Genomic DNA, 27717 nt, shown 5'->3' on the forward strand with positions numbered 1-27717 from the left:
GGCAGCACTTCTACCTAAGCATGATGGGTGAGCAGCATGAAACAGCTCAGGCTCACCCAGGAGTCTTATCACAATTATGATACCTAGTCTAAAATTATCTTCAGGGCATGGTGGCCCAATGAATAAGTTACAGGACAGCAACCCAGAGGTTGAAAGTTCAAATTCAAATTGGAAAATTGAACTGAATAAATGTAGGAATCTGTGGGCTAGAAACAGAAAATGAACAATAAAATCATGGAATCACCAATCAGTTGTCCAGGCCACCTTTTATGTCATGTCCAACAAGTGACCTTTTTTTAAAAATAGAGGTTCATACAGGAACATGCCCCATGTCCCCAGATTATTCACTGGGGGCACAATATACAATGGATCTTTGTTCCAAATAAACCATTGCTATCCTTCCTCATTAGTGCTCTGTTTCCAGCTCAATGTTCATGATATCTTTTCCCAGAGTTTTTGCGTATCTGTGTTAGTGACTGCTTGGTACTGTGGTGAGTGTTGCTCTTCAGTTTCTGTAGGAAGGTGACAGGGTATACGTCCTTGGTCTGTGAATAGAGTAGATAATATATTAAGAGTAAATAAACACGATCAGACATCAGACTATTATTGTATACTTTTTTATTTGTCTGACCTCGATTAATGTATGGGACATTATCACGCTACATATCATGCAAATCATGGAATATAATCCAAATGGCAAGGTACATACCAGAAGTCCAATGCTGTCCCCCAAGTGCCACTAACCCCACGCTCTTCAAGCTCTCCCTGTTGAAGAGCTTCATCATATGGAACTGCAATGTATGGTCTCGCAGTCCACTGCCTGTTCCACCCTGAACCCTCCAATTATATGACAATCTTTCCTGCAAACATAAGAGCAGTGGGGATCAAGACAGCCCAAACTGGCCATGGGATTTGTTCCCTGTAATATGTTTTCCCCATGCCATGTACAATTATTCGTACATCTTATTTCCTCAATTCTGAACGTTGTTTTGCCCTAATAAGGCTTTTCTTTGTTTACATATTTTGTACAAATTTCTCTTCTGCACATATAACCAACATGAAATAAGGTCCCACAAACAGAAAGTGACAACAACCAGATAGCCTAGACATAGTGATGTTGATTAAGCGATAAATATTGGCCAGGACACAGGGAAAAACTTCCCTGTTCTTCTACAAAATAGCGTCATAGAATCTTTAATATTCACCTGAGGGAGGCAGATGAGGTCTCATTTCAACATCTCATTTGAAAGATGGCACCTCTAACAGAACAGCAGTCACTCAGATGGCATTTCAATGCTTTACAATATTCATGCCTTACTTTGTGACCTTAATAAGTTGCGTAACTCTCATTTTTGTTGAGGCCCTTCAGATCATTGACACTAAGTAAATCATCACTGTGAAATGTTCCATGCACACCTTTTTTGTTGTTTTGAGGCATATTTCACCTTAGAAATCTCGATAATACAGTTCACAAGAAGTTGGAAGTGCATTGTGCCTGTGTCACGACTCACTGGGGATAGTGCACTGCAATTTCAAGCCCCACTGCTCTCTGAGTCGCGACAAATGTGAAAAAGTTTGATCAACCCAAATTTAGGTTAACAGAATACGAGCACCAGGTTTGTAAACTTAATCAGTAAATAACTGTTTATTGAACAAACTGTTGTTAACCAGCGGCAAAAGAAAGAAATATGAACTGCTAATTTCTAACTCTATACCTAAACTCTAGCCCTTCTTAAATCCCTACACACACACACACAAGATACATAGGATACACAAAAACATGGATTTTAAGGGCAGGATAAAACAGTTCAACAGCACCAATTCTGGAGCACACGATTCGATGGGTTGATTTTGATCGATGTCTCCCAAATTCCTTTCAATTCTTTGTTAATGACACAAGATGGTCTTCCAGCACTTTCAGTCTTTAGTTCACTGGTTGAGCACTTGCCTTTCAAGGTCTCTAACGGTGATTTTCCCCTTTGCCTCTTGACAGGGGTTTTCAGAGAGAGAGCAGGTTATAGAGGTATGAGGAGAAATTACCAGCTAGCAATTAATGTAGAATTACTGGAATCTTACACATGCAGGAGAGGGGGGGGTTTTAGATCTTTTTCCTTTCAAGCTAGTAGCTATTCTGCTGCACTGCTCTCACACAAATCCTGGTCACCTGGTCAGGAGCCAATTAAAATGTTGTTGACAGGCAGTTCCCCATTAAACCAGGCTCCTCCTCAGCACCACCCTGTCTTTCATGGCACACACTGTTCCAAGACAGCAACATTGTATATCCCTTACACTGCTCCAGTAGACATGTCCTTCAAACTGCAGCCATTGTAATTTTACTCCACAGTCCAACAGACATGTTCTTTACATCTGAAAGTAAATTTTTGTTGTCTCCACTCTCAATTATAGTAGTCCATTTCACAGCTGGATTAATGAAGTTGGAGCAACTGTGCACTTATTGCAAAAAAGATATTATTCATTAACTAAAATTTCTCATCAGATTTGTAACACAGTAATTTGATTCATAAAATAATTATAGAGATTGTATTACAACAGGCTCACATCAGGTTTATTTAAATAAATTGAGGTTAAGAGATGTTCATCTACTGACAGTTTATTGATGACAGAAAGACACAATTTAAGGATGATGCGAGCAATTGAGATTAGTTAGGTAATTTTCTCATTTTGGTATTGTGTACTTCATTAGCAAATTATAGAAAAGCCATGGCAATTTTTAGGAATTAATGTGACACTTGACCTTTAAAAGTTGTAACCTCTTATTTTCAATAGCTATAACATCAACAAAATGCCTGTTCCAAGGGGGTTTGAAATCTCAAATTCCACTTGAGAAGGTTCCTTTTGATTAACAGCAAGATTAGAGTTTTCAAGACAGAGATCAGAAAATTGATCTTCAAACTGTTGCGGAGCTAAAGGATAACAATGGGCATGCATCGTGTCTCAACTTGGAAAATTTACCAATGTACCTTCTACATTAACCAACTGTTGAGCTGAGGTACTCATTTTGTAGCTCGAACACAAACAGTATATCCTGGCATAGGGATCAGAGTCAAGGCCAAGAGTGCATTAGAGAAATAATGCATGGGTGGAATTACCAAATATATTATAATGTCTAACAGCATGGAGACGTCTACAAAGAATAAATGTGGAATTCCACCACGGTGTCAGCTAATTATTTTCTTTAGGTTTACGGAATCCCCAGCCCATGGAACTGTGAAAACCTGGTGCATTCTAGCTTAGGAAATTAGCAAAAGTTGACAAACAATGAATAGCTTTACAAACACTGGCATGCAGAAACAGGCAATTCAGGCAAAGCGCAGCTGGTAACAGAAATAAAAACAGAAAACGCTAGAAAAACTCAGCCAGTAACAGGTTTGCCATAAGCTCATTTTATTCTCAACCTTCAACCATCACTTTTACAGCAGAGAGAGAAATCCAAAGTAAACATGAGGGGCATTGATAGGGTAGACAGGAAGGAACTTTTCCCCTTGGTGGAGGGATCAATAACCAGGGGGCATAGGTTTAAGGTAAAGGATAGGAGGTTTAGAGGGTATGTGAGGAAGAATTTTTTCACCCAGAGGGTGGTGGGAATCTGGAACTCACTGCCTGAAAGGGTGGTAGAGGCAGAAACCCTCACAACATTTAAGTAGTATTTGGGTGTGCACTTGCGATGCCATGGCATACAAGGCTATGGGCCTAGTGCTGAAAAATGGGATTAGAATAGTTAGGTACTTGTTTGACCAGCGCGGACTCGATGGGCCAAAGGGCCTTTTTCTGTGCTGTAGACCTCTACGGCTCCAGATTCACTGCAATGTGGTTGGCTCTTAAATGCCCTCTAAAATGGACTAGCAAGCCACGCAGTTGTACCAAACCACTACAAAGTCAATAAGAATAGAAAGGATGGAGCACCCAGCATTGATCTAGGCAGTGGATCAACAATGGAAAACATAGCCCTGTCGACAGTGCAAAGTCGTCCTTACTAATATCTGGGGGCTTGAACCAAAATTGGGAGAAAAGTCTCACAGACTAGTCAAGCAACAGCCTGAGACAGTCATGCTCACGGAATCATACCTAATGTATAATGTCCCACCAGCAGGACAGACCCAACAGAGGTGGTGACACAGTGGTATACAATCGGAAGGGATTTGGCCTGGGAGCCCGTAACATCGACTCTGTACCCCATGAAGTCTCACGGCATCAGATCAAACATGGGCAAGGAAACCTCCTGCTGATTACCAGTTACCATCCCCCTCAGCTGATCATCAGTACTCCTCCATGTTGAACACCACTCGGACGCAGCACTGAGGGGGAAAGGGTGTAGAATGTGCATTGTGTGTGGGACTTCAACGCCAATCACCAAGAGTGGCTTGGTAGCACCACCACAGGCCGAACTGGCCGAGACCTAAAGGATGTAGCTGTTAAGTGGATCTGTGGCAGGTGGTGAGGGACCCAATAAGAAAAAATCTACTTGGCCTTGTCCTCATCAATCTGCCCGCTGCAGATGCATCTGTCCATAACAGAATTGGTAGGAGTGACCACTGCACAGTCCTGTGTTCACATTGAAGATACCCTCCTTCGTGTTGTGTGGCATTACCACTGTGCTAAAGGGGATATATTTTGAATAGACCTAGCAACTCAAGACTGGGCAACCATGAGGCGCTGTGAGCCATCATCAGCAGCAGAATTATACTCAACCACAATCTGTAACTTCATGGCTCGGCATATCCCACAAACTACCATCACCACCAATCTAGGGGATCAACCCAAGTTCAATGAAGAGTGCAGGAGGGCATCCCAGGAGCAGCATCACTCATACCTAAAAATGACGTGTCAGCCTGGTGAAGTTACAACACAGGAATACTTGCATGCCAAACAGTATAGGCAGCAAGCAATGGACGGAGCTAAGCAATTCCACAATCAACGGATCAGATCTAAGCTCTGCAGTCCTGCCACATCAAGTCGTGAATGGTGGAGGATAATTAAACAACTCACTGGAAGAGCCTGCTCCACAAATATCCCTATCTTCAATGATGGGGGAGCCCAGAACATCAGTGCAAAAGATAAGGCTGAAGCATTCACAATAGTCTTCAGCTAGAAGTGCCGAGTGGATGATCCATCTCGGTTTCCTCCGAAAGTCTCCAGCAGCACAGATGCCAGTCTTCAGCCAATTCGATTCAGGTGATATCAAGAAAGGGCTGAAAGCACTGGATACTGACAATATTCCAGCAATAGTACTGAAGACTTGTACTCCAGCACTTGCCATGCCCCTAGCAAGCCGTTCAAGTCCAGCTGCAACACTCGCGTTTACCCAGCAAGGCGGAAAAATTGCCCAGATATGTCCTGTGCACAAAAAGCAGGGCAAATCCAAGCCGGCCAATTACTGCTCCATCAGTCTACTCTTGATCATCAGTAAAGTGATGGAAGGGGCCATCAACAGTGCTATCATGGGGCACTTGCTTAGCAATAACCTGCTCACTGATGTCAGTTTGGGTTCCGCCAGATCCACTCAGCTCCTGATCTCATTACAGTCTTGGTTCAAACATGGACAAAAGAGCTGAACTCCCGAGGTGAGGTGAGAGTGACTGCCCTTGACATCAAGACCAAGTCTGGCATCAAGGAGCCCTAGCAAAACTGGAATCAATGGGAATCAGGGGAGAAACCCACCACTGGTTGGAGTCATACCTAGCACAAAGGAAGGTGGTTGCGGTTGTTGGAAGGTCAATCATCTCAGCTCCAGGACATCACTGCAGGAGTTCCCAAGGGTTGTGTCCTTGGACCCATATCTTCAGCTGCTTCATCAATAACCTTCCTTCCATCATAAGGTCAGAAATGGGGATGTTTGCTGATGACTGAACAATGTTCGGAACCATTCACAACTCCTCAGGTACTGAAGCTCTCTATATCCAAATGCAGCAAGACCTGGACAATATCCAGGACAAGTGGCAAGTAAAATTCATGCTACACAAGTGCCAGGCAATGACCATCTCCAACAAAACAAAAATAACCATCGCCCCATGACCTTTGATGGCATTACCATCACTGAATCTCCCACTATCAACATCCTGAGGGGGAAGGGGGGGTTTACCATTGACTAGAAACTAAACTGGACTAGCCATATCAATACTGTGGCTATAAGAATAGGTCAGAGGCTAGGAATCCTGCAGCAAGTAACTCACCTCCTGACTCCCCAAAGCCTGTCTGCCATTTACAAGGCCCAGGTCAGGAGTGTGATGGAATACACTCCATTTGCCTGGAAGAGTGAAGCTCCAATAACACTCAAGAAGCTTGACACCATCCAGGACAAAACAGCCTGCTTTATTGGAACTCCATCCTCAAACATTCATTCCCTCCACCACCGACGCATAGTGGCAACAGTTTGTACCATCTATAAGATGCACTGCAGCAATTTACCAAGGCTTTTTAGACAGTCCCATGATAATAGCTGATTGCAGTAGTGACCTCCAGTATTAGATGCTCTGCGTACTCCGCACTAGATAGGCGGTCACTTGGGGATTCAAGGGACTTGGGGACTGAAGGTCAGATAGCACATGTTGGAACCTGTCTCAATAGAATTCAGTTATTGCAGGTATCCGTTTATGTTAAGAAAATGTGTTATCAATAAAGTTAACTAAGCTAAAATGTCGACGGCCTGTGTGCATCATTGAAACAAAAATCAAGACAAGGTGTCAGAATTAAACTAAATGCAACAATGGAGTTTCTGAAACCACCGGATGAGCTCAGTTTGGAAGGCAATCTCGCCAAAAACTGGATGTGGCTCCAGTAGCAATTCAAGCTGTAACTCACAGCGATGGGCAATGATAAAAAAAAAGACCCTCAGGTACAGTCTTCTGCCTTTCTTCATATAGCAGGGGAAGCAGCTCTAGAAGTCTATAACACATTCTTGTTTGAAAGTGATGAGAAACAAAATGACTTGAAAGAAATAATGGAAAAATTTGAAGCCTACTGCAGCCTATATGCAGCCTACATCACATATGAAAGATACAAATTTTTTTACATGCACACAAGGCAGTGACAACATTGGTCAGTATGTAGCTAAGCTGAGAAAATGAGCTAAATCATGTGAATTTGAAGAGTTTGAAGAATCACTCATCCAAGAATAATTTGCGGAATCGCAATTGACACTCTGAGAGAATGGCTTCTGAGAGTTGACCTCAAGCTGGAGAAAGCAATAACTATCTGCAAAGCAGCAGAAACAATGAAATGCTAGATTAAGCAGATGGCAGAAGATAAGTCGCACGCAGTCAAGCAGTTAGATGCAGTTAAACAGAAACAGCCCAAGGAAAGATCAAATAGACAGTCCGAATGTAAAAAGAACAAAACTGCCATTAAAACATTTAAATGCAGCCAATGCGGAACGGGCACTTACCACGTAGTTGTCCAGCCTGCACACAGCAGTGTAGGAACTGTGATAAACTAAATCACTTCGCTAAGATTTGTAAAATGAAGAAAGCACACACGATTGAGAGACACTGAAACGCAACTTTTCGTTGGCGCAGTAACAACAGATTCCAAACAAGACGAATGGAAGGTTGATTTAAAAATTGGTGAATGATGGTGAGTTTCAAACTTGACACAGGTGCACAAGCAAACGTCATTCCCATAAGCCTGTACCGTAAGATAAGCAAAGAAAAACAGCTAACTCAAACAAAAGTGAAGCTGCCTACTTATATACGTGAAAAAATTGCAGTAGAAGGCAAGTGCACACTTAAAGTGAACAACAAAAAAGTCTCAAGCACTTCCATTCATAGTGGTGAAAACTGATGCAAAACCCATTCTTGGAATCAAAGCTTGTGAAAATCTGAAGCTAATCAAGAGAATAATGACTGTCACCATTGATGACATCCTGAGGGAGTATAAAGATGTATTCCAGGGTATTGGTTGTCTAAAAGGAGAACACACCATCAAAATTGACGAAACTGTGACACCCCAAATACACCCGCCCAGGAAGACACCAGTAATGCTGAGACCAACTGAAAGCAGAGTTGGGACAGAACAAAAAAACTTCACATCATCAAGAAAATTGAAGGACCGACAAAATAATCCAATTGTAACTGTAGACAGATCAGGTGGGAATCTGCGAGTCTGTCTGGATCCCAGCGACCTAAACAAGGCAGTACAAAGAAAGCATTACCAGCTGCCCACGGTAAAAGAGGTCACATAAAAGTTAGCTGATGTTAAATGCTATTCAGTCTTGAATGAGAGTTCAGGCTTCTGACAGGTCAAGCTGGATGATCTGTACCTTCAACACACCATACGGGCGATACAGGTTTTTACACTTACTTTTTGGTATTAATTCATCCCTGGAGGTGTTCCACAGAACAGTGAAGTAGCTGTTTGAAGGGTTGAAGGTATATCGACGATGTGCTGGTCTGGGGAGCCTCATGAGAAGAATACGAACATAGACTGAGGCAGGTGCTGGCCAGAACTAGAGAAAGGAACCTCAAGTTGAAAGAGGAAAAGTGCAAAATAGGTCTTCATGAAATCAAGTACTTGGGACATGTGCTAACAAGTGAGGGGCTGAAACCGGACCCGAATTAAACTGAAGCAGTCGTGAACATGCCACTCCTAGAATGCAAGAAAGACTTGGAGAAGTTTTTGGGAATGGTGACCTATCTTTGGAAATTCATTCCTAACATGTCAGGCTTGATAGCACCTCACAGAAAGCTTCTACAAAATGATGTGGAATGGCACGGGGAACAAAGTCACCAGGAAGCTTTGACCAGTCTGAAAGGAATATTGACCCAGGCATCAGTGTTAAAGTATTACGATATCAGTCAGCCAGTCAAGGTCTCAGTGGATGCTTCAAAGACTGGCCTAAGAGCCAAAATGAGGCACCAGTAGCATACGCTTCAAAGGCAATGACTGAAACACAGCAGTGGTATGCCCAAATAGAGAAAGCCATGCTAGCAATTGTGTTTGGCCTAGAACACTTCCACCAGTTTGTCTATGGCAAAGACGTGGAGGTAGAGTCTGTTCAAAAGCTTTTGGAAGCTATACTTAAAAAGCCCCTGAACTGTGCACCACCAAGAATCCAAAGATTACTAACGCATCTGCAGAAGTACCAGGTCAGAGTTAAATACAAACTAGGCAAGGCAATGTACATCGCAGACACTCTGTCACGTGCATACCTACCCATCACGGAGGAAGAGGATAAAGAAATGGAAGCACAGGTTCAAGTGCTGACAAAGAACTTATCTGTGGCTGTAATCAAACTGGATGAGATCATGGAAGCAACCAAGAACGACGTCACCCTAAGAAAACTGCATCAGATTGTGCAAACTGGCTGGCCCACACATAGGAGAAGAGGCCCTTCTGCTGTACAAGAGTACTGGAACTTTAGTGAGGAACTTCATGTAGCAGAAGGAATAGTTTTCAAGGGAGAAAAGATTATAATTCCTGAAACACTGAGGAAAGAAATGCTGCAGCGCATACATGAAAGCCACCTAGGCATAGAAATATGCAGGAGAAGAGCTTGAGATGTAATGTATTGGCCTGGAATGGGAATACAAATCAGGGAAATGGTGAATGTGTGCAATGTGCCAAAAGTGCAATAAGCTGAGACAAAAAAAAACTTTAACCACATAGTGTTCCAGAGAGGCCCTCTTGTTCACATTTGATAACAGTGAGTACCTACTAGCAGTAGGCTATTACTCGATGTTTATTTGAGTCTATGCTGCTGAGAAATGATAGCAAGAGTGTCACTGTAATAAATCATTTAAAATCAATTTTTGCTCTCCACGGAAGACCTGAGGTGCTCATCTCAGATAATGGTCCACAATTCTCAGGCACTGAGTTTTGCAAATTTGCACAGGACAAGGAGTTTTGCCACACTATGTCAAGTCCCAAATATCCACCACAAATGCCGTACAGACCTTAAAGCACCTGTTAGAGAAGGAAAAGGCGGACTGAGGAGACCCTTACCTGGCTCTGCTGGATTTCAGGAACACTCTATTAGAGGGTATTGGATCATCTCCAGCACAGCTCCCAATGGGGAGAAGATTAAGAACTAGGCTTCCAACTGAACCCAACTGTTATTTCCACAGCCAGTGAGCTACAGTGTGCAGGACTGGCTCAAACTGAGACAGCAGAAACAGAAACAGTACTTTGATCGAGGCGCCCGACTTGAACATGGGAGACAGTGCGGATTCAGCATGAAGTGATCTGGAATCCTGTTGTCACAGGATTCACAGGAGAACCATGGTCTTACATAGTGCAGAAGCCAAATGGACTACAGGACTACAGAGAAACCAGAAATTCTTATGGAAACCTAATGAAACACAACCCTGCTCTGAACCAGAAAGTGTAGCTGAAGGTCAAAAACCAGAATGCACTAGTAAAGCAACAGATAACCAAACAAAGCCTGAGAGTCCTGAAAACTATCCTAGGGGTGATAGTGACACAGAGCTGGAGAAGGCCCCTTGTCTTTCAAAATCACCTGTCACCATTCAGAACATCCAGTGGAAGAATTGCAAAAAAACCCAGAGATACAGAGATGAGTAAAAAACAAAACAGACTGGTCAAAACAGAGTGAGAAAGAATAGATAAGAGACTTTGCGTACTTGAGTTGTATAAAACTTTTTTTTAAGAAAAAAAGGAAATGTCGTGAGTGGTTGATTGTGGTAGTGGACTCCAGTATTAGATACTATACGGTACTCTGTACTAGATAGGGGGTCACCTGACCTGGGGATTGAAGGTCAGATAGCACATGTTGGAATCTGTCTTGATAGAATTCATTTACTGCAGATGTGTATTTATGTTCAGAAAATGTGTTATCAGTAAAGTTACCTCAGCTACAATGTCGATGACCTGTGTGCATTATTGAAACAAAAAACAAGACACACAGCACCATCCAACCCACGACTGCTACCATCCAGAAGGACAAGGGCAACAGGCACATGGGAACACTGCCACTTGGAAGTTCCCCTCCAAGCCACTCACCATCCTGACTTGGAAATATATCGCTGTTCCTTCATTGTCACTGGGTCAAAATCCTGGAACTCCCTCCTTGACAGCACTTTGAGTGTACCTACACCATATGGACTGCAGCGGTTCAAGAAGGCAGCTCACCACCACCTTCTCAAGGGCAACTAGGGATGGGCAATAAATGCTGGCCCTGCCAGCGAAGCCCATATCCCGTGAATGAATTTTAAAAATGGTAGATAGTGGTGTTTCCCAAGGCCAAGACCACTGTCACACAACTTGGATGTGGGAATACAGAGTCTGGAATAAATTTTCAACAATATACCAATGTTAGCATACTTGGAGGTGAGGATAATCTCAATGAACTGAAACAGGACATAGATAGGGTGGACAAGAATAGGTAAACAAGTAGCAGATGGAGAGGCAGTGCCATAGTGGTAATGTCACTGGACTAGCAATCCAGATGCCCAGGCTAATACTCTGGAGACATTAGGTTGTAATCCCACCGTGGCAGCTGGTGGAAATTGAATTCAGTTAATAAATCTGGAATTAAAAAGCTAGTCCCAGTAATGATGACCATGAAACCACTGTCGATGACCATAAAACCACTGTCGAAGTTATGCTGAACCTTTAAAAAAAAAACTCTGACTAGGCATCAACTATTGTATTGCATCCAGTTCTGGTCACCACACTTTAGGAAGGCTGTAAGGTTCCTTAAGTGCTTGTCAAGGAGTTTTACCAGAGTGGGTTTTAGCGACAAAGTTAGTTTGGAGAAGTTGGCTGGAGAAAATAAGGTTGAGAGGAGATTTGATAACGGTGGTCAAGATTATGCCAGGTTTAGATAAGTAGACAAAGATAAGCTGTTCATACTAGCTGATCATACAAGGACCCAGGGGATACAGATTTAAGGTTATGCACAAGAGATACAGGGAGGTGGGGTGTGGGGAGGAGCGTGTAGGAGGTGAGGAGAACATTTTCTCGCAGCAAGTGGTAATGACCTGGAACTTACTGACTACAAGGGTAGCAGAAATGGGGGTAATCGATGATTTCAAAGGGTAATTGGATGAGCACTTGAGAGGGTAATTAACTTGCTGTGCTATGGGGATAGAATGGGGGAATGGGGCTGATTGGATTGCGCTACAGAGAACAGGCATTGCCTGGATGGTCAAAATGGCCTTCTTCGCTGTCATAATGACTCTATTACTCTTTGTCATGCTCAAAACGGATGTATTAATTTTTGTAACAAGCTCTTCACACCTGCATTAAAAAAGCAGGAAAACAACATATGGATATGTTGAGTGTTCATCCATTATTACTACCAATATTAATTTCTACATACACTGGCTTAGTTTATAAGATTTATTTTATTTATTTTTATTTTTTGACACTCCCCCAGTTTTATCTGCAGTTGCCAGCTTCTCCAATACTGACAGTGCAAATTCTTTATCCAGTTACTGCAAGCATAAATAATTTTCAAAGTTACCTAACATAACCCCAAGCACCGCAACTTACCCAAAAGACAGGCTAAGAGTCACCACTACATTTCATTGTAGTTAATGCTTAACTATAGAAATCTCAGTGCATTCTTTCTTAATGAAGTAAAACTTATCACCATTCCAACCCTGAATGTTGGTTAATTTCTGAATTCTGTATTTGCAATGACAGATTGCTTAAATAACACCATTTAATACATTTCAAATCAGGGAACATCCCTCATATTTACTCAAAAAATCTAATGCAAGCAATCTTTAAGAAAATAAATCATCTAAGTTAACAATACAACATTCCTAAACTTCTACCCCTCACTATACACCCCCCAGCCAAAACATGCAATATATTAAATGTCTTGTATGTAACAGACACATATCTTGTAAGTATCACATTGACTGGCTGTAATGCTTTCCCCATCACTCATACTATTATAAAACATATCCTTCAATTTAATAAGCAATACTATGAGAGGTCAGCTAAAAAGAAAAATATTTGGAGATAAACACAAAGGTGCACCTGTACTTGTGGCCATCAATCGAACTGCTCAAACTTTTCTGCTTATGTGCAAACAACAAATGCTGCTGACAAGTGTAAATTCCTTCCTTGAGCTAGATTCAATTGGCCACAATTGTGTCCTTCAATCAATCTGATTCATTCTGATAGGCTTCAGACTCACCTTCCAACTGATTAGACCAATCAATACTGAAAGCCCACAACATCAACTCAAAAAGTTGATTTTTCTAGTGAAATACTAAAAGTGACACACAGCTTGAGAAGTTTACTGCTGCCTTAAAATGCTTACAGCTGGTTTATATGTTGTTGACCTGAATACCTTTAAGCTTCTATGGATAAAGTTAAACAATTGGCTGCGAAAGAATAAGTGCCAGGAAATGCTGCAGACCACATTTATATGGGAACATTAAAAAAACACCAAATGCACAAGGGATGTTGAGGTCATCTGATTTTCACTTTATCCTGTGGTATTTAATACATTCTGAATTTTGTCCTAGATTCCATGACTGGATGTGGCAGCAGAGAATGAACTCAAGGGTAACCCAAAAATCTAAGACATTCTTGCAAAAAATTGAACTCCTCTGTGAGCATCAGATCTGGTATTTAATAAAACATGGTTCCTCATTTGGTCAACTTCAAAGTACTAATTACAAAAATGGCATAGTAACCCAGTCACTGGCACTTTGAACCGCCTCCATCAAGATAGTATTTTTCCAGTACTGCATCAGTCAGCATAGACTATTTGCTCTAGCTTTTGCAGCGGGGCTTGAAACTGTGACCTTCTGATGCAGTGAATGTGCTGCCATGGAGCCAAGGTCAACAATGAATGATACAAAACTTTATCTATGCATTAAGAACATTTAAAACTACTCCTAGAAGAAACGCATGATCGGTTCCCCTTTTTCCTCCACTACATTTGCACTCCCTCCCATAAAGGGAAGCACTATGGCATTGACTCAATGGATATAAAATAGAAGCTTCTTCTTTTCAAAATCCAGCTAATTATCCCATTGTTTAGATATTTGAAAGTTAATGCCCCTCTACATTAATTATTGTAGGTACAAAGAACAAGACTGAAACCACCCAGCGTTATGATCCTAGACCAGGCCCTCAAGTTTTTAGTAAGATCTAGTTAGGTGCCAATAATGTTTTGTTGAAAGTAGACAAATCCTGAGATTCAAGACACTTGCTAAGTGAATAAAGCCACAAGACTCCACAGGTTTTAAACATACAAAAATAAACCTTACTATACAAGGTCAAAAAGATAAAAAAATTTATAATGTCTATCTTAATAGTCTAACACTCAGGGTTAATACAAGGTACCTTTCTTACCTGCGAGCTGACCAGAGGCAGTTGGAAGTACCATAAATACACCCTGGGGATCAGAGTGTGGCCTTTCCTACCTGGGAGCTGACCAGAGGCAGTTGGGAGCGCCTTAACTACAGCCTGGGGATCGGAGAATGGCCTTTCCTACCTGGGAGTTGACCAGAAGCAGTCAGGAGCACCATAAATACAGCCTGGGGGTCAGAGCACAGCCTTTCTTATCTGGGAGCTTACCAGAGGCAGTCAGGAAGTCGGGAGCACTATAAATACAGCCCAGGATTTGGAGCGCAGCGTTTCCTACCTCAGAGCTGACTAGAGGTGGTCGAGAGTCAGGAGCACCATTTCAGCTGCTGAAGTGACTCGGTGAGAAAAAACAACTGTGACATCACAAGAAACTAGTAAGTTGATTGGTCAGTAAGTGCTTGGTGTAAGAGACAGTGTGTTAATAGCCAGCCTTGGGCACCAGAGTTAAGGTAAATCTATAAATTAAAAGAACTGAAAATTTAAAATAAAATATAAAATAAATATAAAATAAAATAATACAATAAATACCTAAAACACCTACCTGTGTAATTAAGAAATATACAACTTTTAGTTGTAGGTGGGACTAGCATTTAATAAGCACAGTAAATTGTAGTATACATAGGAATTATTAAGTTAATTAAGAAAGAAATTAAATTAACTAAATGTCATTGGCAGGACAGGTATTACGTTGTAGCTGTGGATTGTAGAAGGTTCTGGACATCAAGGAAATCCAGAACAAACACATCTGCTGAAAGCATAAGCAGCTAGAGGAATTCGGGATCAGGATAATTTATCTGAAAGCTGAAGTGCAAACATGGTGCAACATAAGGGAGGGAGAGCTCTTACTAATTGCCTGCCCACCTATTTTTGTATCATCTGTAAACTTGGTGATAATACATTCACTTCCCTCATCCAAGTCTTTAATATATATATATTGTAAATAATTGCAGCCCCAGCACTGATACCTGTGGTACTCCATCCTGAAAATGCACCCCTTATCCCAACTCTATCATCTATTACTTAGCCAATCCTCTATCTATGCTAATATAAGTACCCCCAACACCATGGGCTCGTATCTTATTAAGTAACCTTATGTGCGGCCATGCTGACTCTGCTTGATTATATTATGCGTTCCTGAATGCTCTGCTATTACATCCTTTATAATAGACTAACATTTTCCCAATGACGGATGTTAAACTAACTGGCCTATAGTTACCTGTTTTATGTTTCCCTCCCTTTTCGAATCAGGGTGTTACATTGGCAGTTTTCCAATCCTCTGGGGCTTATCCAGAATCTAAGGACTCTTGGAGGATTACTACCAGTCCACTATCTCTGTAGCTACTTCCTTTAATATCCTAGGATGCAACCCATCAGGTCCAAGGGACTTATCGGCCTTTAGCCCCATTAGTTTCCCTAATACTTTTTCTCTAGTGATAGGTATTGTATTTATTTCCGCATCCATCACCACCCCCCGCCCCCCCCATTTTGCTCCTTGATTATTTAGTATTTTTGGAATGCGATTAGTGTCTTTTACTGTGACGACTGATGCAAAGTATTTATTCAACTCCTCTACCATTTCCTGGTTCCCCATTATTATTTCCCCAGTTTCATTCTCTAAGGGACCTATGTTCACTTTGGCCTCTCTCTTCCTTTTTATATATTTAAAGAAGCTATTACTGTCCGTTTTTATATTACTTGCTAGTTTACCCGCAAAAGTTTATTTTTTCCCCCTATTCTTTTTTGGTCATCTTTTGTTGGTTTCTAAAACTTTCCCAATCCTTTGGCTTACCACTAATCTTTGCCACATTATGCGTTTTTTCTTTCCATTTGATACTACCCTTAACTTCCTTGGTTAGCCATGGTTGGTTTATCCACTTCCTAGAATCCTTCTTGCTCACTGGGATATATCTTTGTTGAGAGTCAGGAGCTATTTTCTTAAACGTCTGCCATTGTTCATCAACCGTCTTTTCTGCTAAACTCCTTTCCCAGTCCACTCCAACCAACTCTGCTCTCATTTCTTCGTAATTACCCTTATTTAAGTTTAGCACAGTTGTTTCCGACCCAAGCTTTTCACTCTCGAATGCTAAATTCTACCAAGTTATGGTCACTGCTTCAGAGGGGATCCTTTACTCTGAGCTCATTTATTACGTTACCAGGATCATTACACATTACCAGATCCAAAATAGCCTGATCCGTGATTGAATCCACAACATATTGTTCTAGGAAACTGTCTCAAATACACTGTGAATTCTTGCTCGTGGCTACCTCTGCCAATTTGATTTTCCCAATCTACATGAAGATTAAAGTAATCTCTGATTAATGTGCTGCCTTTTTTGCATGCCCTCATTATCTCCTGATTTATTCTCTGTCCTACCATATAGCTACTGTTAGGGGGTCTATAGACTACTGCCACCAATGTCTTCTTCCCCTTGTTATTTCATACCTCCACTCATATGGATTCTACATCTTTCGATCCAAGGTCATTTCTTGCTATTGTACTTATTCCATCTCATATTAACAAAGCTACCCCACCACCCTTTCCTTCCTACCTGTCCTTTCGAAAAGTCACTTACCCCTGAATATTTAGTTCCCAGCTTTGATCTCTCTGTCACCAACCCTCCGTAATGGCTATAAGATCATACCCATTAACCTCTAATAGTGCCATTAATTCATTTATTTTGCACTGAAGACTACATGCATTTTAGTAAAGAGCCATTAATTTTGTCTTATTACCATTTTTTTTTACCCCTTTGACCCTATTTGCTGCTGTTTAGTGGGGTAAAAACAAAAAATGCTGTAAAAACTCAGGTTTTGCAGCATCTGTGGAGAGAGAAACAAGAGTTAACGTTTCGCGCATGTTCTGAAGAAGTCATACAGACTCAAAACGTTAACTCTTTTTCTCTCTCCACAGATGCTGTCAGACCTGCTGAGTTTTTCCAGCATTTTTTGTTTTATTTCAGATTTCCATCATCCACAGTATTTTGCTTTCAAGAAATAGTGGGAGGTTGTCAGAAAGGTACAGCAATTATCATGGGGGATTTTAATCCACGTATAGACAGGAACAATCAGCTGGACAAAGGTAGCATAGATGATGAATTCATAGTATGTTTTCGGGATAATTTCTTAGAACAGCACATTCTGGAGCCAACCAGGGAGCAGACTATACTAGACCGGGTATTGTGCAACAAGATAGGGTTAATTAATGACCTCACAGTGAAGGCACCCCTAGGTAGCAGTGATCATATGATTAAATTTTACATTTGGTCTGAGGGAGGGAAGAGTGGTCTAAAACTCGTATTTTAATTTTAAATAAGGGCAATGATGAGGGCACAAAAGCAGAGCTAGCGAAAGTGAGGTTTCGCTTTAGGTTAAGGGATAGGTCAATAGAGATGCAGTGGCAGACATTTAGGGGGATATTTCAGCATACACATTCCAGCAAGAAAGGAAAATTCCAAGGGGAGGTTCCACCCTCTGTGGTTAGCTAAAAAAGTTAAGGATAGTTTCAAACTTAAAGAAAAGGCATATAATTGTGCAAAAATTGGTGGCAGGTCAGAAGATTGACGAAATATAAAAAACAGCAAAGAATGACTAAAAGATTAATAAAGAGGGAGAAATAAGAGTACAAGAGAAAGCTAGCTAGAAATATAAAGACAGATAGTAAGAGTTTCTGTAGATATTTTAAATAGAAAAGTTAACAAAGTGAGCACTGGTCCTATAGAAGGTGAGTTTAGGGAATTAATAATGGAAAATAAGGAGATGGGCAGATGAATTGAACAGGTATTTTGCATCAGTCTTCACTATAGATGATACAAGTATAATCCCAGAAATATCTGTAAATCAGGAAGTGGAAGGGAGAGAGGAACTCAGGAAAATTACAATGACCGGAGAAGTGGTACTTGGCAAATTGTTGGAACTGTGGGTTGACAATTCGTCAGATCCTGATGCATTTCATCATAGGGTATTAAAAGAAGTGGCTAATGAGATAGTTGATGCGTTAGTTTTAATTTTCCAAAACTCACTGGATTTGGCGAAGGTTCCATTAGATTGGAAAATAGCTAATGTAACGCCTTTATTCAAAAAGGGAAGTATGCAGAGAGCAGGAAACCATAGGCCAGTTAGCTTAACAGATGTCACAGGAAAAATGTTAGAAGCTATTATTAAAGACGTTAAAACAGGGCACTTAGATGCATTCAAGGCAATCGGGCAGAGTCAACATGTTTCTGTGAAAGGGAAATCATGTTTAACCAATTTATTGGAGTTCTTTGAAGAAGTAACAGGTGTTGCAGATAAAGGGGAACCGGTGGATGCACTGTACTTAGATTTTCAGAACGCATTTGATAAGGTGCCTCATCAAAGTTTACTGTGGAAAATAAAAGCTCATGGTGTAGGGGGTAACATGTTGGTATAGATAGAAGATTGGTTAGGTAACAGGAAACACAGGGTAGGCATAAGTGGATCATTTTCTGGTTGACAGTATGTGATAAGTAATGTGCCACAGGGATCAGTGCTGGGGCCTCAACTCTACAATTTATATAAATGATTTGGATGAAGGCACCAATGGTATGGTTGCTAAATTTGCTGATGACACAAAGATAGGAAGGAAAATAAGTTGTGAAGAGGACATAACATAAGGAGGCCTACAAAAGGATATAGATAGGTTAGGTGAGTGGGCAAAGGTCTAGCAAATGGAGTATAATGTGACAAAAGGTGAGGTTGTCCATTTTGGCAGGGCAAATAAAAAAAGAGACATACCCAAATGGTGAGAGTTTGCAGAGCTCTGAGATGCAGAGGGATCTGGGTGACCAAGGGCATGAATTGCAAAAGGTTAGGATGCAAGTGCAGCAAGTACTTAGGAAAGCTAATAGAATGTTATCGTTTATTGTGAAGGGAATTGAATACAAGAGTAGGGAGGTTATACTTCAGTTATACTGGGGATTGGTATGACCACATCTGGAGTACTGTGTACAGTATTGGTCTCCTTATTTAAGGAAAGACACAAGTAATATTTTAGAGGTAATTTTTGGAAGCAGTTCAGAGAAGGTTTGCTAGATTAATACCTAGAATGGGCAAGTTGTCTTATGAGGAAAGGCTGTTCAGGGTAGGCTTGTATCTGCTGGAGTTTGGAAGAGTAAGAGGTGACTTAATTGAAACATACAAGATCCTGAGGGAACTTGACATGGTGGATGTGCAAAGGATGTTTCCTCTTGTGGGAGAATCTAAAACTTGGGATCATTGTTTCAAAATAAGGGGCCACCCATTTAAGTCAGAGATGAGGGAAATTTTTTCTCTCAGAGGATTGAGACACTTTGGAATTCTCTTCCTCCAAAGGTGGTTCAGGCAGCGTCCTTGAATATCTTTAAGGTAGGGGTAGATAGATTATTGATAAGGGGATGAAAGATTATCGGGGGTTGGCAGGAAGGCATTGGAGGCAGTTCAAAAGAGATTCACTAAGCTGATTCCTGGGATGAAGGGCTTGACTTATCAAGAACGGCTAAACAGGTTAGGCCTTTATTCATTAGAGTTTAGAAGAATGAGGGGTGATCTTATTGAAACTACAAAATTCTGAGGAGGCTGACAGGGTAGATGTTGAGAAGATGTTTCCACTAGTGGGGGGAATCTCGAACTAGGGGGCATAGTTACAGAATAAGGGGACACTCATTTAAAACTGAGATGTTTAGGAATTTCTTCTCAGAGGATAGTGAATGTCTGGAATTCTCTATCTCAGAGTTGTGGAGGCTAGATCACTGAAAGTAGTTAAAAAGGAGGGGGATAGATTTTTGAAATATCAGGGAGTTGAGGGCTGTGAGGAGCTGGCACAAAAGAGGAGTCGAGGCCTGGGGCATATCAGCCACGATCTTATTGAATGGTGGGGCAGGCTTGGAGGGCCAAATGGCCTACTCCTGCTCCTATTTCTTATGTTCTTATGTAATTGTTCAGGCCGAATTGGAAGGCTGGTGCCACGGCAGTTGGAAAAACCTCCCAGTTGACAACTGGGATGCTCTGATCACTTGAATAGATCCAATAACTTGCATAGAGATTGAGCCCACAGCCAGTGTCAATGATTAACACCACCTCCCCATTCTCTTTGTCTTTTGTGAGAGCCCAATGCCAACTTGGAAACCAAGGTTTCACTTAGAAAATTACCTCTTAAATAATCAAACATCAATGTACTTGGAGTTGTTGCTCATTTAAGGAAGACCCATCCATGGCATGTCTCTCTTAATTAAGGACATTTTTAGTGAATTGACAAGTTTGTGCAGTGCAGAAAAAGGGAGAACATGTGGCAGTCAACACATGACGTCTTGAGGCAATGGAAAACCTAGAGTGAGGACCAACAGTTCAACATTATTTGTAAAGCAGATTTTTGTTGCAAGATAGCTTTTTCCAAGCTTCAGCATTCTACAACACAAAAGTTTTAAAAATTGCACTGACGAGGAGATAATTAGAAAAGTTGAAGTAAATAATGGAAAGAAATCCTGCTGGAAACTTGTAGCACAATGAAAAAAAGGTCAATTTCAAAATAGCAAATCCACCAATTTGGTCCATCAAACAAGAGCAAAATCAATTCTACAGCCACATGGGCATGACAAAAATCCTTTCCAGTGGTCAAATGATCTCCTCATCCTGCAAGTAATTTGATGTGCAGGTTAGGTCAATTATATTCACCCTATCAGCCAATACTGGGCAAGGAAATTTGGGTGGGACCAACAGATGGTGACTACTGAGTTCCATTGGAATCTAATGCACCATATCCTGGCTCTTTGAGAAGCCTAGGGGTTACCTCAGCTGTTGCTCTGTCCCTGGACTTGAGTTTATGGACTCCCTGGACTTACTTCTGTGCCCGTGGTCCCTACCACAGTAGAGGTCAGGCATGTTGTCCTCCAAGACGGCCTTCAGTTTTTGATGTGCTCCTGCTACTGAAGTTAATGTAGAATAAGCAGGAACTGAAATAAAAAAAGAAAATGCTGGAAATGCACAACAGTGACTTAAATAGGGATTCTATAGACACGTGCTTTGGTTTTTATCAAGTGACACTGAAAACTGCCTCAAAAGATTTGGTGCAAAATCAAGCAAAAACATCAGTAATTACATGAAATTGGGGGAGGAGATTAGAAGCAAAGGCATTTTGCTTAATACGGCATTTCCCCTTTCACAATAAAAGTGTCAACCCAAGTAAAATAAGGGAAATCTCAAGAAGCAGTTGCATTCTGACTTGTTAGGGTTTTTCACAATTCTTTTGCATTACAGTGGTGTAAATTTACATTTTAAGCCCACTACACTGGCAGTCATTTGTGCTGTGCACTGACTAACCAACTGCTGTCTTTAGAAAAGGATCTGTTTACTAGTAAAGAACCCAATTTGGCCCCTTAAAGGGGTTTCCCTTACGTTATTGAGTCATGTGACCTCCTGACCTCTCTTCAAGCCAAAAGCATGACTGATTCATTCTTGTTAAATTGCTTAGCCCTCCCCCAGGAGGTCGTGGGTGGGAGGAGAGAAAGAGAAAGTATGGCTTCCTTCAGATGTCACTGATTCTCGAGGAAAAATGAAGCAACCACTCCATCCCTCTTTAAAAGTTACAGGATAATGTACTAATAGTAACATTGATTTAGACAAATACCAGCAAAATTAATAAAGGGAAGCTAAAACTGAAAGGGACACATTTTCTACTTTTTAAACAAAATGTTCTCTAGTAGGTTACGATCTTTGACATAGAAAGTAATCTAATACAGTTACATGAACAATAAAAGGGAGGCTCAGCCCATTCATGACAAAATATAGTGGTGTTTTCTTATTCACTGCACAAAACTAAGAGAATTGAACACATCAATCACTTCAGCCACAGGAGACATTGCAACATTCCAGTATACCAATAACTTTAGTCAAACATTTACACTACAAGCACTGAAAAATGAGCTTTAATACTTAGTAAGAACAGCATTAACATTTTCCTTCCGACATCTAAACTGTTTTGTCTGAAATAGTACAGTGAAGATATCATAAGATACTTCAGTAACCAGCTTCCTGGAAAAATTATAAAAAGAAATGGACTATTTCTCATAGGATGGAAGCTGCAAGCAACTAGCAATTTTCTTTCTAAAATTTTTTTCAGTAGTTAAAGCCAAGTCAAAAATTCTTTCTTTGATGTGAGAATATCTGTGTGAATCAGCTAAAGCAATTTAAAGAAAAAGGACAGCAAAAAACACGATTAGTGTAGAACTGAACATTCTTCATTTCTCGTGTAATCCTTGCTACTTAGATACTGCAGCATTGTGATGTTAAAAAACTGCAGCACAGATTAACATCTGATCACCGCTCTATGATTTCAATATTTTGTGTGGGGAAGAAAGGACTTTGCCACAAACATTTTCTACAAAAACAGGGGGCAAAGTAAATAAATGGCTTCCCTCCAAAAGGAATTCTTCAAGTAGGCAGGTAAAACACATGCCCTCCCATTTTCCCTTCCTCCTCTGGTCTAACAATGAAAGAAGATAATTGTTTTCTCATTAATAACCAAATTGAAATGAAAGTGTAATGTGATTGCAGTATCATTGTTGCTCCCTGAAGGACATTACTGGCTGGGGCTTAGAATCAATTCTAGGTATTTCATTTGCTGGATTGTGAAATTCTTTGTACTTTTTATTTAATGCTAAAGATACAAGACTGGAAATTACTTTATAATTCATCTGACCAGACCCAAAAAGTAACAGCGCTCAATCACATAATCCTTTAAATAGCTATCCAATTTTCCCTCAAAATTTCCCACACACTGTCTTCATTGCCTAACTGGCTAGTCTGACATATACATTTACTATGCTCTGCATAAAGCAGTTGAAATCTAAACTGTCCATCCCTCTTCAAAGCTTGAGCTTTGGTTCCAGCATTTGCGGCAATCTTAAACATAATGCCATGGTTTTATTATAAAAACAGAAAATGCTGGAAATACTCAGCAGATCTGGCAGCACCAGTAGAGAAATAAACAGTTAACATTTCAGGTGGATGAACATTCTGATGAATGTCATCAGCTTGAAATGTTAAATTGATTAGATTAAATTTATTAGCATTGTTTGAGGGTTTAACAAGCAGGATGGATAAAAGGGAAACAGTAGATAGTCGATATGTGCATTTCCAAAAGACATTTGATAAGGTGCCACACACAAGATAAGAGCTCATTGTGCTGGGGGTGATATTTTAGCAGGGATAGAGGATTGGGTAACTAACAGGAAACAGAATCAAAATAAATGGGTCATTTTCAGTTGGCAAACTGTAACTAGTGAAGTGCTGCAGGTGCTGGGGTCTCAACTATTTATGATCTATATTAATGACTTGGACGAAGAGACAGTGTATTGCAGACAAATTTGATGTTACAAACATAGCTAGAAAAGCAAGTTGTGAGGAGGATACAAAGAGTCAGCAAAGGGATATTAATAGGTGGAGTGAGTGAGCAAAAATTTGGCAGATGGATATAATGTGGGGAAACGAGAGGGTGTCCACTTTGTTAGAAGAACAGAAAAGCAGAATATCACCGTAGATGTCAGTGTATAAGTCAGCCTTTGAAGCCTCGAAAAATCCCCCCAAAAACTGGAGTTGACTTATACGCAAAATATAAAAGTGAACTGCCAACATGGATGTGGGTGGTTGCCATTTTGAAATGTCATCAGCATCTGACGCAAAGAGTGGACATTTCTTAAACTCCCACACATCTTCACAACACAGCCATATCACCTGCTTGATACATTGCACCCAGCTCAAGTACTGGTAAGTAAAACATGCATTTGTGGGATGAAAAATTGAGGCTGATTACTAATGTGAGTATAACATGTCGTGATTGAAAAGTGGGATAGACTTATATACCGAGTATATGCAAAAACATGATTTTTGTGGCTGGAAAAACGGGGTCATCTTATATGCCGCAATTTACGGTATCAAAATGGAGAGAAATCGCAGAATGCTGCGATACAGATGGATCTGGGTGACCTTGTTCATGAACTGTAAAAAGTTAGCATGCAAGTGCAACAAGAAATTAGAAAGGCAAATGGAATGCTTGCCTTTATTGCAAGGGGAATGGAGTGTAAAAGTAGGGAAGTCTTGCTACAGATATGTTGAGCAGGTTGGACCTACAGTCATTGGAGTTTAGAAGAATGAGAGGTAATCTTATTGAAACATATAAAGATTCTGAAGGTAGTGACAGGGTAGATGCTGAGAGGATTCTTCCCCTCATAGGGAATCTAGAACTCAGGGGCACAGTTTAAAAATAAGGGGTCTCCCATTTATGACTGACATAAGGGGGAATTTCTTCTCAGAGGATCGCTAGTCTTTGGAATTTTCTTCCTCAGAGAGCAGTGAAGGCTGGATCATTGAATATATTCAAGGCTGAGTTAGAGAGACTTTTGATCTACAAGGGAGTCAAGGGTCATTGGCGGGGGTGGCGGGGGGGGGGGGGGGCAGGCAGGTAGGAAATTGGAGTTAAGGCCACAATCAGATCAGCCATGATCTTACAAAATTACGAGCAGGGTCAAATGGCTGAATGGCCTGCTCTTCTCCACTTATAATAGCACGTTTACATTCCTTAGCCTTTAGGCTTCTACAGCTGTCAATCTGATCAACCACTCTCTTATCTCCACCTTTGACACATTTGTTCCCAAAAAAAAAAAATCACTCGGTCCCTTCCTGGTTGTTCCTGCTGGCACAACCCCCAACTTCATGCTCTCAAGCCCAAGGGATGCAGACTTGAGGCTATTTGGCATATAACTGGTTTAGCCATGAATTATCCGATCTGATTTGATCATTTCAATTGCTATTGGGACTCATCTCTCTGCTAAAAACAACCACTTGTTCCAGGATCATCCTGGAAGGCAAAAAGGACAACAACCTCTTTTCTCCTTAAGCTCCTCTCCTGTGGTCCCTCAGTCCTCTAGTCAAAAACAAGTATGTGTTGTTCATGGGCTTCTTTGTTATAAGTTTGAGACCATTCGTTCAGTTTCTTATGCAGCTTCCCCTGGCCTCCCAATTGAAGCCTACCACCTTGCACTAGGCCTGCACTTGTGTCTTTATTTAACATCCTTCCTTTCTGCTTCATGCCCTTTCCAAATTCACCTGGTTCATGGCAACCATCTTTGCTCTGTGGACCCCACTGTCACTAAACTTCTGACCACCCATTTTCCCTTCTCAGCTCCCATGTAAATATTTTGCTCTCCTCAGGTACTGTCCTTTTCCCTTTCTACTACCAAACACCAAAATTTACCTTTAATCTTGTAAGTCTTGCAAACTGCTTCCCCATCATTAACCTCTAAAGCCTTCTTCTTCCAAATCTGGGCCCATTCTTCTTCCCTCAACGTCAATCTGCTTTGTGTCTTGTCATAGCACTATAATGGTTGTAATCAAGTGACATCCTCTTTTGTCTTTGACCGTGGTGCATCTTCACTCTTCCATCATCAATACACACTGACATGATGAACCACACCATCCTCTTCTGATACCTTGTGTTTCTGTTCCCCAGCTCAGTGGAACCGCCCTTGCTTGGCTCCACTCTGACATGCCCAATCATAGTCAGAACAACTCTAGCAATTACTTTTCTTCCCATTGCCGCAGCGTTACCTCTGGCATTCACTAAAGATCTATCCTTCAACTCCATCCACATGCTGCTCTTAGCAACATCATTCACAGGTAGGGGTTAGCTTTCACATGTATACTTATGACATCGAGCTTCACTGCCTCAAATGCTAACAAACTGCTTGTCTGTTAAGTCACAATTTAGTCCAGTTAAACATTGGTAAGATCGAAGCCACTGTCTTCACCACAAAGTCTGTAGCCTTCCCACCAACTCTATTCCTCTCTCCATCACTGTCTCAGGTTGAACAGGACTGCCTGAAATTTGCCTGAGATTCTGAAAAGATAATTCATACAAACTCGTAAAGGCTGGCCATTCGAAGTCTAGTATATTTGTAAAATTTCTGTAGCATTCAATTAATCAGTAAGCAATTTCTGGTGAAAAACTAGTTGGCAATAGCATATCTCTTAATTAAAAATTCCAGAAATTATATGCCGCATTTATCTTTCCTGTCCCTTTTAACTCTCTTCAAACTTACCTGCTTGATTGGTCTCAGACTGTGCAATAAGAGCTGCCATTGCTGAGTTGGGATTTAATCGATTTCCAAACATGTGAGATGGTGCAAGATTAAAAGAAGATCCAGGAAGTGCACTTGCCTATGAAGGAAGTGATACAGCATAATTAGAAACTCACATAAAAGAAAGGTTTTGAGAGAAAATCACCTCTAATGGGCAAATCTAAAGCTGTCAATTCAGTAAAATTATAAAGAGCTGCATCACACAATGGTGGGAAAAAAGGTTTGTACCTACTCTTCTTTATATAGTGAGTTTCTAGTTTCGATTATGCTTTTGTGAAGACCAACAGTGTTTCTGTATAGCAGCAAAAAAAAAATACCATCAGACCAATTGCCCAAACCATTCTTCCACACCACCAGAGAGATACAAATTAATCTATGTTGTTCGACATTTTTTTTAAGATAAACTTTTTCCCTTCCTCTCCTACTGGTTAGAATATGATTCCATAGCTACTGGCTGCCCTCTAGCTGTTAGATTCATGCACTAATTAGTGAGTGGTAGCAGACTATTCCACCACATAGCGAAGTCAAATTCTGTTCAGGCATGTGTATGATACTTTTCAGCAGCTAACAATCAGGAGTGAAAATTCTGGCTGATTTTCTCCTCCCTACCCTACCCCAAGTGCTGTCTCAACTGAGACCAATTAAATCACCATGGAGCAAGAATGAAAACCAGATTCTTGATTGCTTGGTGCTACAGTGGGTGGTGTCTTTACCCACTAGCTCATCAAGCAGCTTATTCCACAATTTTCAAGCTAGAAATTAAGTTAATATGAATTAAAAATATCCCAAAATATTCACTTTAACAAAATTGATGAATGCCTTGCCCAGAGGTCCTCATCATTTGGCCTTGTCAGCTGTATTTTTTAATTATTGCAATGCTTATTCAATTCGAGAAGAATGTATATGGTCAGTGAACTTGGCTATGTGCATTCTTACTTTGCAGATTACTAGGCATTATGGAATTAACAGGCATGTTGCCTGTAACAAAACATCTTATTAACTGCTGGGTATAACTGCTCCATTCTTTGCATTACAAAACTTTTACCCCAATAAGTCTAAACCCTACAACAAGGGAGCCAGTCCCCTTTGCCTATAATATAAAACTAAGAGCATGACTAAATTGTAATTTGCTTGCCTGCTGTGCTGGATTAGCAAGGTTTTCTTCCACCAGATTCCAGCACTTGACGGTACAAGAATATTTGGGAAAAAATTGCTTTTATAGTTTAAATTGTATAGTTAACAATTTTTCTGTACAAATGAGTGCAAAGATTGTATTGTTATAGGG

At 40.8% G+C, this 27717-nt stretch overlaps 1 protein-coding gene across 12 annotated transcripts in view; it reads right to left on the reverse strand.

Moving 5' to 3' along the window:
- mllt10 (MLLT10 histone lysine methyltransferase DOT1L cofactor) overlaps positions 1-27717 on the reverse strand; it is a 325623-nt gene that overhangs the window by 37972 nt on the left and 259934 nt on the right. For 11 of the 12 annotated variants that reach the window (XM_078538343.1, XM_078538367.1, XM_078538354.1 and 8 more), the window contains 2 exons: positions 26394-26511; positions 21141-21251 (listed from right to left, as the gene is read on the reverse strand). In XM_078538343.1, the coding sequence (XP_078394469.1) occupies positions 21141-21251; positions 26394-26511 (229 nt within the window). The remainder of the gene's footprint in view (positions 1-21140; positions 21252-26393; positions 26512-27717) is intronic. The other variant, XM_078538350.1, reaches the window with a different exon arrangement.

This window comes from Cetorhinus maximus, chromosome 3 (genome assembly GCF_964194155.1).
Source record: "Cetorhinus maximus chromosome 3, sCetMax3.hap1.1, whole genome shotgun sequence".
NCBI classification, from domain to species: domain Eukaryota; kingdom Metazoa; phylum Chordata; class Chondrichthyes; order Lamniformes; family Cetorhinidae; genus Cetorhinus; species Cetorhinus maximus.